Source organism: Chiloscyllium plagiosum, chromosome 30 (genome assembly GCF_004010195.1).
Source record: "Chiloscyllium plagiosum isolate BGI_BamShark_2017 chromosome 30, ASM401019v2, whole genome shotgun sequence".
NCBI lineage: Eukaryota > Metazoa > Chordata > Chondrichthyes > Orectolobiformes > Hemiscylliidae > Chiloscyllium > Chiloscyllium plagiosum.
Genome location: NC_057739.1, coordinates 39,621,978 through 39,643,272, shown reverse-complemented (window position 1 = coordinate 39,643,272; position 21,295 = coordinate 39,621,978). Strand labels below are relative to the sequence as shown.

The following is a 21,295-nucleotide window of genomic DNA, read 5'->3' as shown; positions in this document are numbered from 1 at the left end:
AGGGATTAAGGCACATTATTTGGGCAGAGGTCCTGCTGTGCACCCAGTCCATGATACACCTGATCTTGGGACACTCAAATGGACAGTCCTGTGAGCAAGTCGAGGCTGAATTACAAAGCAATGTGATAGGGATAGGAAAAAGAGGGAAGAATATCAACAACTTGCAAAGATTTGCATCAATACATATCACCATTGCCCTCTGTGTTAGCGCTGAAGAATCGAGCCACCCAATAATGATTGTGCAGAATGGAGTATTGTGCTTGATTTCAGACAAACCACCTTTAAAAACTTCTTCAACTTTCAAAGTTTTATATCATTTCACACAATTAATTAATGGAACATGCGTCTGGCAATCAGGCAAGTTCACTAAATCTTTCACCAAGTTCATAGTTGGTCGGAGGAGAAGGTCAAGTTCTGAACTTTGCCTTTGCTGCAAAAATTCTTGAAATAGAGAAAAGGGTTTCTGTTTCCACACAGTCACCTATGATGGCGAGTTTTACATTTTAAGTATGAGCAGTCAGCCCAACAGGAAACTGAACAAGGCAGCAATGCCTGATGGGAAACAAAAAAAGCCCAGATGCAGCTCACGTCACAAGAAGCTGATTGTCCATCCTGGGTCACTCTCCAATTGACCATTCTCAGTAACCATCTCATCAAACTACAAGGAGGAAATGATTACAATCACAAGTCAAGACAACTTTCAAATGGCTTGGTCCAACTGGAGTTGCTCATTACAGTCACAGAATGATCTTGAGCATATTACTCACAATGAAATCAATGAGATACTGTGTGTGGGATTCACTTGGGTTGTAACATCAAAGTGGCAGTGTTCAGAGATTCGAACCAGTCAGGTGAAATTCATTTTCTTGTATGTATGGTATATTCCGAACCACACCCACCATATTAAATATCAGTGAAAGCTCAGGCTGAGCACAAGAAAGGCAAAGCAATGGAGCCTTGTCCCTCCTGAAACAACAGTCTTCTACCACAGATCTTGACACCCACTAGGTATAGCAGCTCAAAATATAATCCCCCGATTTCAGTCACTGAGCCAACAACAGTCAGAACACAAGGCTGCCCCAGCCCTTTGAGTAAAGTTATCAGACAGCATGGTACCCCACTCTTTTGCAGACATGGGTGTTCTTGAAGGGATCGGGAAGATCGGTGAAGAACAGACGCATCTTCCATTAATTAATTGTGTGAGATGATATAAAACTTTGAAAGTTGAAGAAGTTTTTAAAGGTGGTTTGTCTGAAATCAAGCACAATGCTCCATTCTGCACAATCATTATTGGGTGGCTCGATTCTTCAGCGCTAACACAGAGGGCGTTAAAAGACTTCAAACAGGAATTTGCGTTGCATTGCGTGAATCAGATCATACCCTGTTGCAAATACACAGAAACACCTCTGTACAATTAGGGTCACATGGTGGATTTCTCTCATAAGCAGAGTGATTGAATGAATCTGCTCCACAGTATATCCGACAGCAGTTAGTGTCCAAAGAGGAACAACTGTAACATCTACCCACTGCACTTGGAATCCTGTTGCCCTTATCCATCATTACTCCAACTCCCATTCCCCGACAGCCCTGCAATTCCCTGAGCACCCATCAGTGAAGGACTTTAGTTCCAGCCTTTCCTTGACACCAGAATGGATTCTGTTTCCCTGATATGGACATGAAGTAGCAGGATGGAGAGGGCAGGCAGATTGCAGTGTGTCATCACCCTCATTACCAGCTGGGCTGCAGGAAGGAAATGTTGTAAAGCTGTGCCCATTCAGCAAACACATCCTTCTCGGTGATGAAACGATGGTGGTTCCCCTTCTTGGCTCGCTCATTCCCAATGAAGGTCCTACATTCATCGGGACCTTTCGGCTCATAATAGTGATAAGGCATCCGCTTGGGCTGAGCTTCCCTGTTCACAAAAAAAACACAAGTTAAAAAGAGAGATAATACTAATTTTTCCCCCCAACATGTAGTTGTGACAACAGTTACCTGGTCCCAAATTTATCTCTTACTTGCCCCCACTGTTTCTCTACCCTCGATGGGAGATCACTCCATGATCCTTCCTCTCTATCGTGTGACAAGTTTGGATTCAAGACAATTGGTCAAGGAAGCGGCAAAGTCAAGACCTGTTTTCAGACTTAGACTTCAAGGCAACACAGCTTACTATATTGCTATACTTGATAATGTGGATATACCAAATATCTTATTTGAATATTTGTTAATGTATTCACTAATTGTTTCCAGTGTCCTAACTCCACCCATACTGTGCTATTTATGGTCAGTGATGTGCAGATCTATAACATCATCAGAAGAGTGCTCCAGGGTCCTGAAGCCTTGACACATCTTCCTCCATGTGGCCATGCATGGATGTGCAGAGAAAATTTCACAGGCCAATCATTTTATTTATTTATTCATACAGAATGAGAGCACTGGCTGGGCCAGCATTAATTGCCCATCCCTAATTGCCCAGAGGGCAGTTAAGAGTCAACCACATTTCTGTGGATGTGGAGTCACATGTAGGCAGACCGGGTAAGGATGGCAGTTTCCTTCCTTAAAGAGAACCAGATAGGTTTTTCTGACACTCAACAATTGTTTCATGATCACCATTAGATCCTTAATTCCAGAACTTTATTAAATTCAAATTTCAAACCACCAGTGGTTGTGGCAAGAATACTGGTGCTCAGAATACTGCTCGTGTCTCTGGATTAATAGTCTAGTGATAGTACCAAGCCATTTCTATATATATTCCTTCATGGGATGTGGGTGTTGCTGGCTAGACAAACTTTTATTGCCCATCCATAATTGTTAAGAGTCAAACACATTGCTGTGGGTCTGGAGTCACATGTAGGCAAGATCAGGTAAGGATGACAGTTTCCTTCCCTTATTCCCTGACATTAGTGAGCCAGATGCTTTTTTCTCATGCCAATTTTTTTAAAATTGAATTCAAATTTAACCATCTGCTTTGGTGAGTCCAGAGAAAGGTTGATTCCTTAGAGTCATAGTGATGTGCAGTACTGAAACAGACCCTTCAGTCCAACTCATTCATGCCAACCAGATATCCCAACCCAATCTAGTCCCACCTGCCAACACCCGGCCCATATTCCTCCAAACCCTTCCTATTCATATACCCATCCAAATGCTTCTTAAATGTTGCAATTGTACCAGCCTCCAACACTTCCTCTGGCAGCTCATTCCATACACGTACCACCCTCTGTGTGAAAAAGTTGCCCCTCAGGTCTCTTTTATATCTTTCCCCTCTCACCCTAAACCTATGCCCTTTAGTTTTGGACTCTACCACCCCAGGAAGAGACTTTGTCTGTTTACCCTATCCATGCCCCTCATGAGGTTGTTGATGATACATCCTGCTGCAACTGTGTGCTGGCAGTGGGCAGACTGAATATCAAAGGTAGGGCAAGGAAATCGAGTTGCAAATGACAAAAGCCCTTGGATTTCATCACATTTATTGGGAATGTTTTAGAATTAGCCTTTCAATTGAAAAGTACCGGAGCACAGCCTCACTTATTTGGGTATCACCACAGGCTGCAGTATTCCGTAAAGGAGAAGAGAGAGATACATAGCAGAGAGCTTTGGTTTTAAGCTGAAAGAGCAGTAACATAGTGGTACATGTTTAAGGGGAGGGGTACTATCCTGTCTCTTGTCATTGGTGTTGCAACAGAACATGTGGAAAATAAACATTTTTAATATTTTTACTACACGATCAAAAGGCACAGCACCCAATATTCCCTGAAGTTTAGATTAATAAGATGTGCTCTAAATGAAATGTATCAGTGGTGCTACCATCACTGAATCCCCGACCATCAAAACCCTCGGGATTACCACTGACCAGACATTCAGTTAGATTCACCACACAAACACAGTGGCTACATGAGCAGGTCAGAACCCTGCAGTGAGTAACTCACCTCCTGACTCACCAAAGCCTGTCCACCATCTACAAGGCACAAGTCAGGAGTGTAATGGAATACTCCCCACTTGCCTGGATGGGGGCAGCCCCAACAGCATTCAAGAAGCTGGACAACACCCAGGACAAAGCAGTCCACTTCATTGGCACCACATCTATAAACATTCACTCCCTCCACCACCAATACTCAGTAACAGCAGTGTGTACCATCTACAAGATGCAGTGCAGAAATTCACCAAAGATCCTCAGACAACACCTTCCAAATGCACAAACACTACCATCTAGAAGGACAAGAGCAGCAGATATATGGGAACATCACTGCCTGAAAGTTCACCTCTAAGCCACTCACCATCCTGACTTGGAAATATACTGCCATTTCTTGACTGTCACTGGGACAAAATTCTGGAATTCCCTCCCTAAGGGCATTGTGGGTCAACCACAGCAGGTGGACTGCAGCAGTTCATGAAGGCAGCTCACCCCCACCTTCTCAAGGGGCAACTAGGGACAGGCGATAAATACTGGGCCCAGCCAATGACACCCACATCCCATAAGTGAATTATAAATAAATGCAAAGGTATTAAATTCTTCAATTCCCTGATAGGATTCGATGATGAGATCACTTCCTCGATGTGTAGAACTAAGAGAGTGAAGTCTCAGAATAAGGAGTAGGCTATTTCCAACTGAGATGAGGAGGAATTTCTTCACTCAGGGATGGTGAAGGTTTGAAATTCTGTATCCCAGAAGAATGGGAAGCTCAGTGGGTGAGTGTATGCAGGAATGAATGTGATCAACCTTTGGGGAATTAAGGAAATGGCAATATTGTGGCAACTGAGATAGATTCAACCATGATCAGATGGCTAGGCAGGTTTGAGGTACTTCTGCTAGTGTCCCTATTGCCTGGATCCTGGTCACTGATCAGAAAATAAAGCACATACCTGCAGTGATGAGGTGGTGCCATTCCATATACTTGGACATTGTCACAGAGTTCAATGGCTATCACCATAGTGAACCAGCCTGTACTCAACCAGGAATGGGATTTCTTCCTTCAGAGAGAAGGGAAAGACAGAAGAATGTCCCGTTAACAATCTCCTCCTGAAAGATAGCATTTAGAGACACAGGACATTCAGCCCAAGGGTCATGGCCAGTGGATCATGAGGTCACCCACACAAATGGGTGGATACAATCAGCCCCTGGAGGGGAGTGTGAGTGTAAGTGTGAAAGAGTGAGTGAGAGAGAGTATGTGTGAGAGAAAGAGAGAGTATGTGTGAGAGAAAGAGAATGTGTGAGAGAAAGAGAGAAAGTGAGAGGAGAGCGTGTGAGAATGTGTGAGAGAGAGAACATGTAAGAGAGCGAGCGTGTGTGTGTGTGAGAGAGAGAGAGAGAGAGAGTGAGAGACGGGGGAGAGAGAGTGTGAGACAGAGGGTGTTAGTGAGTGTGTTAGTGAGAGTGTGAGAGAGTGAATGTGTGTGTATGAATGTAAGAATGTGTGTGTCTGTATGTGTGAAAGTAAATGCGTGAGAATGTGTTGATGGCCATGTTAGACAGGCCTACAAGTGGGTCCCCTGACCGTGCCCACTCCCCCCCCACACCAGATGGGTAACCCAGCTGTTCCTTTTGGAAACCCACCACAGAATCACCCAGTTAGCAAATGAAAGTACACGCCATATCACAAACAAAGCCCACCGAGGGCAGAGACCCATCTCTCAATATAAAGTTAACGGAATGTTACCCGCTCATAATCAACTCAAAGCAGTCTAGTTTACCCTTAGAGGGGCTGTTGTGGAACACTGGGTTTGTGTCCATACCTCTAAGCCAGGAGGCCTGGGTTCAAGTCCCAATTACTTCAGAGACAATGTAATAACATGACTGAAGAGGTTGATTAGAAAATACCTTCTGGCTGACCCTTAAAGGGACCTACATTTCCAAAGCTAACATGGGGTAGAGGCTAATGTGAGGAAATCCACCAGAATTAACACTCCTGTTAGAAACAGGTAATGTGCAAACAGTGAGTGGCAGAAGCAGTGCACTGCTTGTCACTGCCAATATTTACATACCATGGTCGATGGGCCGAATGGCCTTACTTCCACTCCTATGTCTTATGGTTGCTGGGACCACAGAAATTCCAGAAAGGAGGATATTTTGTTTGCACTAGTTACTAGGTCAGTAACTAGGGGTCACAACTTCAAAATTGTCAGCAAGAAAGCCCAGAGTCTGGCTGAGGAGAAACTTCTTTAGTCAGAGAGTTGTTAGGAGTTGGAATGTGCTGCCTGGGAGAGTGGGCAAGGCAGATTCCACGGGAGGTTTCTAAAGAGGGTAAAATGTATATTTGAAAGGGACCAAGTTAGAGGGCTATGGGGATGGAGGCACAGAGTGGGATTGGTTGGATGACTCTCTCAGGGGCTGGTACAGACACGATGGGTCGAATGGCCTCCTCCTGTACTGTAAAATTCTATGTTTCTAGTATTATGTCGGGGTGAGGGATAGAGGTGGGGGAAATGGCAAGGAGCACTCAGACAAATACCTATTTCCGACAAATAATTGTTGTTACTCTACCTGTCTCTCCCAGTTTCCCTCTGAAATAAGTCATCAAACTGCTGCATCCTTTTCGGAGCAATAACAAAAGCAGACAGCTTGGAGAATGCCAGGCCCACTTGGTGAATCAGTCGGTACAGGCCCCCTCGGCTGTTCTTCTGCATCTTCTGTGGAGGTCCCCAGAAAATACAGACCGTCCCCTGGCTCTTGTTCAGGAACTCCTGGGGTTTCCTTATCACCCGGTAAACACTGGAATGGGCAATGACTCGCAGCGTAGTCTTACTCCCGACATCTGCCTCGTAGCCGGTCGTCGGTGCATCGTTCATGCGGATGGTGCACTCAGTCTGGTCGATTTGTGAGCCCAGCTCGCTGCCCAGTAAGTGGCTGGAACTTGTGACAAGGGCACACTGCCTGCAGTGGAGGCTCATGGTCTGGAACAAGAGTTTGACTGCGTCATTAAAATTGGCATCGTGGCCTTCACTGCATCGTCACACCACAGAGATAGAAAGTCGATTAACATTGGCACGGTCAGGGTGATTCCTGAATTGGCTTAAATTGCATTGGGGAAGTTTGTGTGTGTGTGTGCGCGCGCCCGTACACGTTTGGGAGTGTGGGGTGGAACAGGGGAGGTGTGTGGAACACTTCACCAAATTTCAACATTTCCCTTTTGGACATGGGTGTCTTTTAAACTCTTAATTGTTCAGTTGCGATATTGTAGTCAATTTGTGGGCACAACTTATTTAGCTCAGTTGGCTGGATGGCTGGTTTGTGATGCATAGGTGATGCCAATAGCGTGAGTTCAATTCCCTCACCAGCTGAGGTTACCACAAATTTCTCAACAGCCCCTCTCATCTGAGGAATGGTGACCCTCGCATCAAACCACCACCACCGATCATCTCTCTAATGAGAAGGCAGCCCTCGTTGGTCTTTACCACCCTGTCAGTTTTGTCTACTCACGTGTTTTGGCACAACATTGATTACCAATGAGTTGCTTTCATTGTCAGTAGGTCAATGTTTGTTTGTGGTGCCAAGATAGACCTGAACAGACGTCTCCACAATTCCAGTTAAAATTAAATGAGAAATTACAGACGCTGAAAAAACACCCTAATATTGCTGGAAAAACTCAGCAGGTCTGTGGAGAGAGAAACAGAGGTAATAGTTTGAGTCACGTGAGTCTTTTTCAGAACTGTTCTGACTCAAGATATTGACTCTGCTTTCTTTCCACAGACACTGGTAGACCTTTCTCCAGCATTTCTGTTTCTATCCCAGTTTGGATAGCTGATCTTCCACCAGAGAACAGAAGGGAGCCAGTCCAGTCTGCTGCACCCACTCCTTGAGAGAACTGTCTAATTGGTCGCACTCTCCCTTCCCTGGGAATCTGCAAACATTTCCTCCTCTGTTTCCATCCATCACACTTTAAAAATGTGATGCCGCTAGGTATGGAAAGTTCGAGGTATAAAGAAAGGCTGGACAGACTGGGACTTTTTTTACTGATGTGTAGGAGGTTGAGAGGTGACCTTATAGAGGTTTATAAAATAACAAGGCTCATGGATAGGGTTATGGTAGCCGTCCCTTTCCCTAGGATGGGGGATTTCAAGACTGGGGGCACACTGTTCAGGTGAGAGGAGAGAGATTTTAAAAAGACATGAGGGGCAAATATTTTATACAGAGGGCGGTTCGCATGTGGAATGAACTTCCTGAGGAAGTGGTTGATATGGGCACAATTACAACCTTTAAAAGACATTTGACTGGATACATGAATAGGAAAGGTTTTGAGAGAGATCAGCCAGGAGCAGGCAGGTGGGACTAGTTTAGTTTGCAATTATGTTCAGCGTGAGTTGCATCAAAGGGTATGTTTCTGTGCTGCATGACTCAAACTACTCGCTGTAGAAGATAAGATTTTCTTCATCTTGGCTTTAGTTCTTTTCCCATTGTTATTTGATTGCAAATGGGATTTAATGATTGTTGGAATAAGGGGAAATAATGATCAAGTGCGGTTTTCACTCCTGAAAGCTATCCTGCAAGAAACAATATACCTGTTGAGTGAAGAAAGATTGAGAGCCAGTGCTGCACATTGTTCAGACTCAGTGAGGCACTGCGAACTTCAGACCCTCTCGGAACTACACTCAACACAAAGAGTTCTTCAAAAGGAACAGGCAAGCGGGGAGAGAAAACAAGAGTGACATTCTTTTTTCCAATAAGCTGCGGCAACAACTATTAATTATTGGTAAGATAGCTGACCTGATTGTGAGATGATTAACTGAAATTATTAAACCTCTGTACAACGCGGAGTCACCAACTTATGACGGTTGCAAAGTTCAGTCATGCTAAATCAATTCCAACTCATTCCTTTAATGCAGTCAGCTGTTTTTCCTTCAATAACTGGATAATACTGAATTAACTTTCAAGGTCCTCTTTACAACACAGAACTACAAGAGGGAAGCGGCACAGGTAATAAACATTCATTTGAACTATAGTTACAAGGAAGTAGTTTGGTCAACTTAAACCTTACTCCCTCAGAAGACTTTGGAGCAGAATTAGGCCATTCAGCCCATCAGCGTTCGACAAGGTTCCCCATGGGAGACTGGTTAGCAAGGTTAGATCTCAAGACATTGGAGTGCAGGTTCATAGCTCCTTGAAAGTGGAGTCGCAGGTGGATAGGATAGTGAAGAAGGCATTTGGTATGCTTTCCTTTATTGGTCAGAGTGTTAAGTACAGGAGTTGGGAGGTCATGTTGCAGCTGTACAGGATATTGGTTAGGCCACTGTTGGAATATTGCATGCAATTCTGGTCTCCTTCCTATTGGAAAGCCGTTGTGAAACTTGAAAGGGTTCAGAAAAGATTTACAAGGATGTTGCCAGGGTTGGAGGATTTGAGCTACAGGGAGAGGCTGAACAGGCTGGGGCTGTTTTCACCGATGCGTTGGAGGCTGAGGGGTAACCTTATAGAGGTTTACAAAATTATGAGGGTCATGGATAGGATAAATAGACAAAGTCTTTTCCCTGGGGTCAGGGAGTGCAGAACTAGAGGGCATAGGTTTAGGATGAGAGGGGAAAATTTAAAAAAAGAGACCTACAGGGCAACCTTTTCATACAGAGGGTGGTACGTGTATGGATTAAGCTGCCAAAGGAAGTGGTGGAGACTGGTACAATTGCAACATTTAAAAGGCATTTGGATGGGTATATGAATAGGAAGGGTTTGGAGGGATATGGGCCGGGTGCTGGCAGGTGGGACTAGATTGGGTTAGGATATCTGCTCGGCATGGACGGGTTGGACCGAATCAGTCTGCTCCACCATTAACGGAGATCAAGATCTGATAATCCTCAAGCCTGGTTCTCTGCCTTTTCTCTTTAACCCTAGCAAATTTGAGAATGACATGGTGGCTCAGTGGTTAGCACTGCTGCCTCATTGCGCCTAGTACCCAGGTTCGATTCCACCCACTGGCAACTGTGTGTGTGCAGGTTGCACATTTTTCCCGTGTCTGTGCGGGTTTTCTCCGGGTGCTCCAGTTTCTTCCCACAGTCCAAAGATGTGCAGGTTAGGTGGACTGGCCATGCTAAATTACCCATATAGTGTCTAGGGTTGTGCAGGTAGATGGATTAGCCATGAGAAAACCAGGTTTGGGGTGTCTAGGTGGAATGCTCCTCAGAGGTTCAGTGCAGACTCGATGGGCTGAATGGCCTGTTTCCATATTGTAGGGTTTTTACGAAATAGTGATCATAACATGATCGAGTTCAACATAGCTTTGGAAGCAAAAAGCATGAATCAGCTACGAGAGTTCTAGACTTAGTTAAGGCTGACTTCAATGAGATGAGACAGAGATGGTCCACAGTAAACTGGGAATGTCTGCTCAAAGGTAAAACAACTGAAGAATAGTGGAGGATGTTTAAAGAAACATTTAACCCAATACAAAACCCATTTATACTCAAGAGGGAAAAGCTCTACTTCACTGAAAAAACAGCCACAACTAAAGAAGTAATGGTCAGCATAAAACTAAAATGCAAAAAACAGCACAGATCCTGCTGATTGGAAAGAGACAACGACTAGCAAAGGTCCACAAAACGGTTTATAAGAGCTACTAAAGGGGATTATGAAAGGAAACGTGCAAGAGACATCAAAATCAATAAGAAATTTTATAATTACATAAAAGGAAAGCGGGTGATGAAGAGCACTGTTGGCCCACTAAAGACTGAAACTGGGGATATTGTCAATGACTACAGGGAAATGGCAGACATATTGAATAAATTACTTTGCCTCAGTATTTACAGTACCAAAGGAGGATAGCTTACTAGAGGTTCAGGGCAAATTAGTAGTGCAATGGAAACAGGGACCAAATAAAATTAAAGTAAACATCAGCAATGAGGAAGTTAATGGAGTTTCCTGGCAGTTTCCATCTAAGGGTATTATAGGAAGTAGGAGAGCATATTGTAGATGTTCTAACTACAATTTTTCAGAGATGCCTAGATTTTGGAGTCCTCCCTCTGGATTGGAAAATTGCAAGTGTACTCTGCTTTTTAGGAAGAGCGTAAGAAGATAACCAGGAATTACAGACCAGTTAGCCTAATATCTGTGGTGGGGAAATTATTGGAGTCTATAATCATGAATGGGGAACTAAATTTTCAATTAATCATGGATTTATGACAGGTAGATCATGCCTGACAAACCTCAATTAACTCTTTAACGGAGTGACTAAGCCAACGGATGTTTTTACATGGAACTACCAGAAGCTCTTTGATATAGTGACAGACTGTTAACTAAGGTAGAAGTGAATTGAGGGCAAATTATTGAAATGGCTGGGAAAATGGTTGAGTTGTGGATGACAGAAATTAGGGATAATAGGTGACAAGATGTAACCAATCCTGTCCCAAAGGGCCTCAATTATTCACATTATTTATTAATGATGTGGAAAATGGCGTAGCAAGTCACATATCTAAATTTGCTCTTGGCACAGTTAGATGGCATTGTAGACAGTGTAGATGATGGCATAAAATGACAAGGGGATATTGATAGATTAAGTGAATGGGCAAAAAATTGTGGAAGATAGAGTTCAATATAAACAAGTGTGAGCTTATCCATTTTGGACTGAAAAGGATAGATCAGGGTACTTTCTAGATGGTGTGTAGTTAAATGCAGTGGATGCCCAAAGGAACTTAGGAGTTCAGGTGCATAAATCTTTAAAATGTCACAAGCAGGTGCAGAAAACAATCAAGAAAGCTAATGGAATGGAATAGAATTTTAGCCTTTATATCCAAGGGAACAGAGAGCAAGGATGCAGGAGTTATGCTGCAGTTATACAACACCCTGGTTAGACTCCACTTGGAGTACTGAGTAGATCTGGGCACCCTCTACCTTTGGTATTGGAGGAAGAACAATGTAGGAGGAGAAAGCGAGGACTGAAGAAGGGCTTATGCCCGAAACGTCGATTCTCCTGTTCCTTGGATGCTGCCTGACCTGCTGCGCTTTTCCAGCAACACATTTTCAGGAAGAACAATGTAGGTTTACAAGAATGATATCTGAACTTCAGGAATTAAGTTATGAGAGATTACACAAATTACGCCTGTTTTCTCTAGAATTTAGAAATTAAAGGGTGATCTAATTGAATACTTCAAGTTATTAACAGGAAAGGACAGGGTAGCCATTTCCGCTGGTTGGGGATTCTAAAACTAGGGGGCATTGTCTGAGAATTAGGACCAGACTGTTCAGGAGAGATGTTACAAAGCACTTTCATAAGGGTGATAGACGTTTGGAACTCTCTTCCACAAATGGCAGTGGATGCTGAACCAGTTATTAAGTTTAATATCTTTGCTTAACAAAAAAATTAAGTGATATGGGCCAAAGGCAGGTATATGGAGTTAGGCCATAGGTCAGCCATGATCTCACTGAATGGTGGGACAGGCTCAAAGACTGAATGGCCTACTCCTGTTACTATGTTCCAAGATAACTCTCCAATCCCTTACTGATTAAGAACATCTGTCTCATGCTTGAAGTTCCTATCTTACATCCCCCATCAGTGTGGAGACACTGGGGAAAACTGTCAATTTTCTCGTTCTTAAGAGAAGCTATAAGGGAGATTCAAATAGGTGTGTGCAATTATTTATGTTTGAGTAAATAAGGAGAAACTGTTCCCATTAGTGGGTGGCTCAAAAACCAGAGGACACAAATTTAGGTCAATTGTCGAAAGAACTGGGGAGGGGAGATGATGAGTCACTTTTAAAAGATGCAATGAGTTACCATGATCTGGAATTCAATGGCTGGAAGGGTGGTAGAAGTAAATTTGATACAAACTTTCAAAGGAGAAATTAAGAAATACTTGAAAAAGAAAAAAGTTGCAGGGAAAGACAGGGAGTGGGACTAAGCAGATAGCTATTTCAAATATACCAAACAGGCACTAACAAGCGCCAACATCTGGTCATAACTGGAGCCACAAAGACTGCAACAAACAAAAACAGAAACGCAGCGCATTTGGCAGCATCTGTGGACAGAAGAACAGAGTTAATGTTTCGAATCCAAAGACCTTTCTTCAGAACTAGAAGCAGCTGATCAAAGGTGGTAGTTATGCTGATGACAAGGGTTGGGGGAAGGAGTGAAGGTTAGTTAGAGAGGGAGCCTAGAGAGAAAGGAAAAGGATAGGCAGACAAAGGACCAAAACTGCTTTACGTTCGAAAGAAATGTCACTTCTCTCGAAACGTTAACTGTTTCTCTCTCCACAAATGCTGCCAGACCTGCTGACTTTCTCCAGCAATTTGTTTTTTTTGTTTCAGATCTCCAGGATCTGCAATTCTTTGTCTTATATTGCAATAACAGCTGGAAAAGACAGGTTCCAATTCCCAACAGGATTTAAATGGGCCAGTTAATTTTTTTAAAAAATCATCCGTGGATATTTTAAAGCATTACAATGATTTACAGCGTAGAAACATACCATTCAGCTAAACTGATTTATAGATTAGATTCCTTAGTGTGGAAACAGGACACTTAGCCCAAAAGTCCACACCAACCTCCGAACTGTAACCCACCCAGACCCATTCCCCTACCATATATTTACCCCTTACTAATGCACCTAACACTATGGGCAATTTAACATGGCCAATTAACCTGATCTGCACATCTTTGGATTGTGAACAGAGTTGGATTGTGGGAGGAAAGCGGAGCACCTGGAGGAAACCCACTCAGACACAGGGAGAATGTGCAAACTTCATAGAGAGTCACCCAAGGCAGGAATCGAACGTTGTGTGGCAGAAATGCTAACCACTGAGCCACCGTGCTGCCCTTATGTCAGTACTAATGCTCTAAATGAGCCAACACCCATGATTCTTCATCTAACACTGGATGTAGGTTTGCTCGCTGAGATGGAAGGTTCATTTCCAAACGTTTCATCACCCTAGGTAACATCTTCAGTGGGCCTCCATGCGAAGAACTGCTGATAATTCCTGCTTTCTATTTATATGTTCGAGTTTCTTTGGGTTGGTGATGTCATTTCCTGTTCTTTTTCTCAGGGGGTGGTAGATGGGGTCTAACTCGATGTGATTGTTGATAAGAGTTCCAGTTGGAATGCCATGCTTCTAGGAATTCTCCTGTGTCTCTCAGTTTGGCTTGTCCTTGGATGGACGTATTGTCCCAGTCGAAGTGGTGTCCTTCCTTATCTATATGTATGGATACTAGTGAGAGAGGGTCATTTCATTTTGTGGCTAATTGATGTTCATGTATCCTGGTGACTAGTTTTCTTTTTGAACATATATATTCTATCAACAAACATATCGAGTTAGACGCTATCTACCACTCTCTGAGAAAAAGAACAGGAAATGACATCACCACAGGAAATTACATCACCAACCCAAAGAAACCCGAACATATAAATAGAAAGCAGAAATTATCAGCAGTTCTTTGCCCGGAGGCCCACTGAAGATGTTACCTAGTAGGGTGACAAAACATCTGGAAATGAACTTTCCAGTTCAGCAAGCAAACCTACATCCAGAATCTCAACCTGAGCTACAAATCTTCTCAAAACTCATTCTTCATCTAACTCCATCATATTCTATTCCTTGCTGTCTCTCACGTGTTTATCAAACTTTTTTATGCCATTTCCTTCAACTATTCCTCACAGTATTCTAAACACTCTCAGAGAAAGCAGTTTTGCCTAACTCTCTTTGGGATTAAACGTTCCCGGCATTAAATTATTTCACAAAATGAAAAGCTCAGAGAGGGTCTTACCTTGTTCCCAACAACTGGTAAATAACCATCTTTTGTGACCCATTTCTTTAAATTTAGTGGCGCCCGATTCACAACATGGTAGATGAAGCCACTTTTGTAACCAAATGAGCTGTTGCCACTGCTAGAACTATAGATGATCAAGAGGGTTGTCACAATGATGATTGCTGTAACAACGACACATTTTTCAACCTGCAACAAAATAATTGAACAAAAAAATTTGTTTTGCTAAAGTCATAGGGTTTACAGATGCAATTGTTACCATTTATCCCTACAGGCAAATATTCAAATGGTTATTGGATGTCAAGTGTTTTAAGGAGAAGGGGTTGCTATGACTGCTATTTCCCCAAATACTGCACACAGATGGATGATTAATATTTGTATGCCTTATATAAAGCACTTCACCTCCTTGATCAATGGGATCAAAGGTTACAGGCAGAAGGCAGGAGAATAGGGTTGAAAAACTTATCAGCCATGATTGAATGATGGAGCAGACTCGACGGGCCAAATGGCCTAATTTCTGCTATGTCTTATGGTCTCATGATCCAATTAATGTGCTCAGCTCTTCCAGATTTTAAATGTCTTTTCAAAGTCTACGTATTTGAGATTCTGTGAACCGACAAACTACAACTGAACCTCCAACATTTTCACTGTGTTTAATAGAACAATGGATTTGCTAGAAGTGCTGTCTTTTCTTGCATGTACCTAATGAGGAACATGCTCCCTTTGAGAACAGTAAAGAAGTAGGATGTAATTGCACTGGAAAAGGTGCAGAGGAGATTCATCAAGACATTGTCCCTGGGCTGGAGGGTTTCGTTATAATAAGAGATTGGATGCACTGGGGTTGTTTTCCGCGGAGCAGAGGGAACTGAAAGGGAACATGATTGAGATGTATAAAATTATGAGGGTAGATAGGAAGAATCCTTTCCTCTTGGTGGAGGGGTCAATGATCAGGGACATAGGTTTAGCTCAGGGGGCAAGAGGTTTATAGAGGATGTGAGGAAAGCTTTTTTCCACACCCAGAGGGCAGTGGGAATCTGGAACTCATTGCCTGTAAAGGTGATAGAGGCAGAAACTCTTATAACATTTTGTAGTGATTGGAGCAAGATTGGCCAGTTTGATATCATTGAGTATGAGTTCCCTGATTGGGGCTGTTAATCCTGGAGCCCTGGCTGACAGATATATAAACAGGGGTGTCATAGATTCTCCTCAGTCTAGAGACTGGCTCTGGGCTGGCTGGTTGGAGCCCAGGTACTGTAAATCAAGGGTGATCTGGTGATGGGATACCGGCCTCTCTGGAGTTATTGCACATTTACAAAGCATTCAGAAGTTCAACTGTGATGCCAAGGGAATGAGCCAAATCCAGGAAAATTGGATTAGAATAATGGGTTGTTTGTCTTTTAACTAGTGCAAGCATGATGGGCTGAAGGGCCTTTTTACTGTGCTGTACATTTCTACCACTCTAGGAGGCAACCACACATCTGGAGTCATATGTAGGATGAAAGGATAACAGATTTCCTTCCGTAATAGGAATGAGGGAGAACCAAATGGGATATTTTTACAACAATCGACAGTTTCACTCTCACCATTTCTGATATTAGCTTTTATTCCAGACTTTTTGGGATTAATTAACTGCATTCATTCATTAAATATAAATTCCACCAAGTGCTTTGGTGGGGTTTGAACCAGAGTCCCCATTGTCTGTAGGTCGGTCCTGGTGACATTACAGCCACCTTCTCCCGTGCATTTACATAGTGCCGTTGCAACAGTGCGACACCCCAAGGCACTTTACAAAAACAAAAGCCACTGATGTGACACCCAGTCATGTTGAGATGTTTGGACAGGCGAACAAGAAAGACTTGGTCAAAAGTGTAAGGTTTTCAGGGGAAAGGAAAGTCATGAAAAGGCAAAGAGCTTTGAGAGAGAGAATTCCAGAGTTTAAGGCCTAGACAGGGTGGAACCAACAGCCTGGAGTAATGAAAATCAGAGAGTTGGAGAATTGGAAGACTGCACAGCTATCAGAGGGTTGCAGCCCGAGCACTATTGTGTGTGATCTGCAAACCACTCAGACATTCCATATACCCCAACTGGCACGTTCACACAAACTGGCTTCTCTTGCCAAAAGCTTCCATCGTGCACTGACCTCCGAGCAGAAACAATAAATAAAGGGAACGTAGATGGCGAGGTTTGAGAAAGAGGGATTTGGAGCGAATGGGAAGTTTTAAAACTAACGCACTGCTAGACTGGAAGCTAGTGTGAGTCAGGAAGCACAGGGTTGATGGTGGACACCTCTTACCGTGAGCTCAGATATAATCAGCAGAACCTCCTCTGAGCACACATTTCCAATGGGTACAATCTGGGAGGGCAGCTGAGATAGTTTAGGAAGGGTTAAGTCTCAAGGTAGCATGAAGGAGTTAAAGACATTACATTCAAAAGCATAGAGGATTAGTATATTTATAGCATTCATTAGGACTCAGGAAGACTGCTTTCAAAGCTCTTTAAATCACATTTCACAGCAACAAACACAATAGTGACAAATGAAATCAATAATCCAAGAAATCCAAAATAAAAACAGCTTTTGTTGGAAGCGTAGAGTGCAGCATCTGCAAACAAGTTAAAATTCCCCAAACACAGAACTTCTCTTCAGGTGACCTGCTGTGTATATCCAGCAATGTTTCAGAAGCAGCAGATAGTTTGTGGCATTTTTCAACTCTTTTGAAGTTGGCAGCAGCTCTAGTTCTGTGAATATTGCGTCCTCACCTTAAACATGCCTGGAACAGAAATAAAATAAATATTTGAAATTCACAGAGTGATTTTTTTTTTAGAAAGAAGTGAGCACAATCAATTGATTCAATAAAACGAGAGGCAGTTACTGAAGAATAACTCATCTCTTTCTAGACCACATTGACTCCAAACCTATTTGGGTGACAAAGTTAGCTCAGAACTGACGTTCTCAATAAACTGAAAACATCTCTATATTCAACACATCCAAACAAACTTCAGAAAGAGCTATCCAGGTTCTTGGGAAAATGCTAAACAGCTAGCACTTGGTCCTCAAGCACAGTCCACTATTTTTCTAGGCAGTTTCATTGAATGTGGTGTTGTTAGTGGTATCAGCATTTATTACACATCCCTGAATGACCTTCTCTCTCTCACAAAAAAAAATTGTTGACTGGGATTCTCAATGACAAGACAGAATGTGCTGCCCAGCCCTAACTGCCCTGGACAAGTTGGTGGGAAGTTGCTTTCTTGAGACACTGCAGTGGGCACTATCACAATGCTGCTGTGGTGTCCCAGGATTTGGAGCCAGAGACGGTGAAGGAGCGGAGAAGCAGTTCCATGTGTGTTCCCATGCGTCTGCTACCAGTGTCCTTCTGGGTGGTCAAGGTTGCAGGTTTGGAAGGTGTTGTTAAAAGAGGCGTGAGCAACTTCCAAGTGCACCTTGAATGCGATACACAGTAGGGAGTGAATGCACAAGGTGGCAAATGGGGTGCCAATTAAGTAGGTTGATGAGAAGGTGGCATTTCTGAATACACCTAGGCCTCTTCAGAGGGAAGGTAGAAGTCAATGTGGAGATGCACACAGGGCAGACTGGGTTTAGACAGCCGATTTCATTCCCTAAAGTGTTGATAAAAGAAAGTGAGATACAAACCTTTTCAATGCAGATCGCTCCAGTTGGACAGCTTCCAAAATACAGTTCTGCCCTAAAATGTGTACAAAGAGCTGCCTGGCCAATCGCAGTGTCATTGCAAGTTAGCGCATGGTCACTTGATTTCGGGCAATGGTCACACAATTGCTTTCTGTCACTCCAACGCTGAAAGCAGGAGACAAAATGAAAATGTTAAAATCCTTAAAGGTAGGTCTTGCTGGTTAAATTATTGATAGAATCACATTAATTTCTTTGTGGAGTATTTTGTTCCGAAGATGAAGCAGGTGCACTGATGTCTCTGTTGACAGGCTGCTAGGAGGATGCTATTAACGCACGAGAGTGGGAAAAAAAAGACACAGGATTTTCAGAGCATGGCACAACTCTGCAGTGTCCACTGATTCCAAGCTTTGCTGAGACATAAACAGTTCCCCCAATCCTGAGCTACCGCCATGTTCCACAAAACCAGGTGTTACAGACCAGGCCATAACCCGCTCAAAACATCTCAAGGTGGCGGCCCAGCCCCAAACCTTTCTAGTTGCTTTAAGCAGGTGAAAGGTGACATTGCAGTAGTGGTGCAGCTGACCCAACTACTCAGTTTCAAAACAAAACTGAATTTATTTCCAGACGAAAAAAAAGAGAATAGAATATAGAATAACATAACTGATCTAAAAACCCAATTGACTCTATTGCAACTTACTGACGCTGTTCCAAATACTTGCTACATCCCCATAAACACCCCCTTGGCAAAAGGAAAGGTAAAGTCAAACACAGGTTCTTATAGGAGAGATGTGGGAGACAGAGGAGACAGAGACAGAGACAGAGAGAGAGAGAGAGAGACAGAGAGAGACAGAGACAGAGAGAGAGAGAGACAGAGAGAGAGAGGATCAGCATGGAGCTGTTTCCTTGACCAGCAGCCACAATAACCAGTAGCTGCAAACCAAACAGCTTGCTAAAACCAAACTAAACCAAACCCTGAACTGGAAGAACTGGTCATTCCCCTTTCATTGTACAAGTGTTTTTAAAAACTTAAACACTTCTTCAAGTAGATAAACCCAGACATATCGGAACCTCTGCCTTTACGACCCCACTGAAAAAATGAAAGGACAGAATAACCTTGTTAAAGGAGCAGCATCGTCACGCTTGGAATCAGTGGACACTGCAGAGTTGTGCCATGCTCTGACAATCCTGCGTCTTTTTTTCCCACTCTCGTGCGTTAATTGCAACCTCCTAGCAGCCTGTCAACAGAGACATCAGTGCACCTGCTTCACTTTTCCTGTACACTTTTGCCTAATCCACCTAGCGTGCACATCCCTACACCCTACAGACAATTTAGCATGGCCAATCCATCTAACCTTTGATCTGTGGAAGGAAACTGGAGCACCCACACAGACATGGGAAGAATGTGAAAACTCTACACAGTTAAGAGTCATCTACCTTGCTGTGGATCTGAAATCACATGTGCAGAACAAGTAAGGATGGCAGATTTCCTTCCTTCAAGGGAATCAGGTGGGTTTCTTTTCCTGACAATGGACAATAGCTACCTAGTCACCATTAGGCTAGATTTTTAAATTTCTCTATCTGCCTTGGTGGGATTCGAACCCAAGTCGCCAGAACATCAGCCTGGGGTTCTAGGCTACTAGCTTATTAGTATTACCATTAACAAACCAAAACAGAAAGCTGGAGAAATTCAGCAGGTCTGGCAGCAACTATGTGGACAGAAAGACAGCTAATGTTTTGAGAGCATTCTTCATAACTAAAAGCAGTTAGGGAAAGGTGGTACTTAATGCTGATATGGGACAATAAAGCAGTGAGAGGATAGGTAGAGACGGGGCAAGGCGAGGAGAGAGAAAAGGGGTAGGCAGACAAACGGATAGTTGGTAGTAAACCAGGGAAGAAGAGAAGCTAGGTAAGTGGTAATGGGAGCTGAGTGATTGAAAATGGGTTGATTGTGGTGAAAGCAACCCATTTAAATGATAAGATCTGGGGTATGGGGTAGGTAATAAATAATGAAAGAAAGTAGTCGAGAGTGTGGTGCTGGAAGAGCACAGCAGGTCAGGCAGTATCCGAGGAGCAGGAAAATTGATGCTTCAGGCAAAAGCCCTTATTCGGGTAAGCCCTTCATTCCTGATGAAGGGCTTATGCCCGAAACGTCAATTTTCCTGCTCAGACGCTGCCTGACCTCCTGTGCTTTTCCAGGACCACACTCTTGAATCTGGTCTCCAGCATGTGCACTCCTTACTTTCTCCTAATGGAAGAAGGTAGCCATGTTCTGAAATTGTTAAATTCAATAACAAATAGAAATTACAGGAAAAGCCCAGCAAGTCTGGCAGCATCAGTGGAGAGGGAAAGCAGAGTTAACATTTCACTGACCCTTCCTCGGAACTGATAGTAGCTAGGGGAATGTTGATTTTTATGCAGAAGAGGGGTGGGGGGGGGGGGGGGGGGGGGGAGGGGTAAGGAGTAAACGATTGGTTGAGATAGAGCCCAAAGAGAGAGAAGAACAGTTGCATGAAAGAGTGGATACAATCAGGATAGGAGAGTGAATAGCTGTTAATGGAGACTGTTAGCGACTAACAATGGGCTGTGTGTAATGTCAGACCACGTGATAACAAGGCCTGGAGTGTGGGGCTTGGGGTAAGGAGATGGGAGAGCTCAAGCCCTAAAATTGGCGAACTCGATGTGGAGTCCAGAATGCTGTAGAGTTCCCAAACGGAAAATGAGGTGCTGAATTCAATGCGGAATGCTGAAGACTTTATGATACCAAAGCAGAAGACGAGGTGTTGTGCCTCCAGCTTGTATTGAGTCTCAGTGGAGCACTGCAGCAGACCCGAGACAGAAACAGGGAACACAGTGGTGTGTCAAAGTAGCAGGCAACAGGAAGCTTAGGTCATTTTTATGAACGGAAGGTAGGTGTTATGCAAAGCAGGTTTTCCATTTCCCCGGTGTACACATTATGAGCAGTGGATAGAGTAGATTAGATTGAGTGA

General features: G+C 43.4%; 1 protein-coding gene across 6 annotated transcripts in view; it reads right to left on the bottom strand.

The window, feature by feature from the left end:
• Positions 1 to 294: 294 nt before the first annotated feature.
• The window catches only part of st6galnac6 (ST6 (alpha-N-acetyl-neuraminyl-2,3-beta-galactosyl-1,3)-N-acetylgalactosaminide alpha-2,6-sialyltransferase 6), a 43,598-nt gene continuing 22,597 nt past the window's right edge, over positions 295 to 21,295 (bottom strand). For all 6 annotated transcript variants that reach the window (XM_043720451.1, XM_043720456.1, XM_043720454.1 and 3 more), the window contains 6 exons: positions 18,312 to 18,473; positions 17,420 to 17,430; positions 14,663 to 14,851; positions 6,476 to 6,885; positions 4,858 to 4,965; positions 295 to 1,912 (listed from right to left, as the gene is read on the bottom strand). In XM_043720451.1, the coding sequence (XP_043576386.1) occupies positions 1,729 to 1,912; positions 4,858 to 4,965; positions 6,476 to 6,885; positions 14,663 to 14,851; positions 17,420 to 17,428 (900 nt within the window). In that variant the 5' untranslated portion in view covers positions 17,429 to 17,430; positions 18,312 to 18,473 and the 3' untranslated portion in view covers positions 295 to 1,728. The remainder of the gene's footprint in view (positions 1,913 to 4,857; positions 4,966 to 6,475; positions 6,886 to 14,662; positions 14,852 to 17,419; positions 17,431 to 18,311; positions 18,474 to 21,295) is intronic.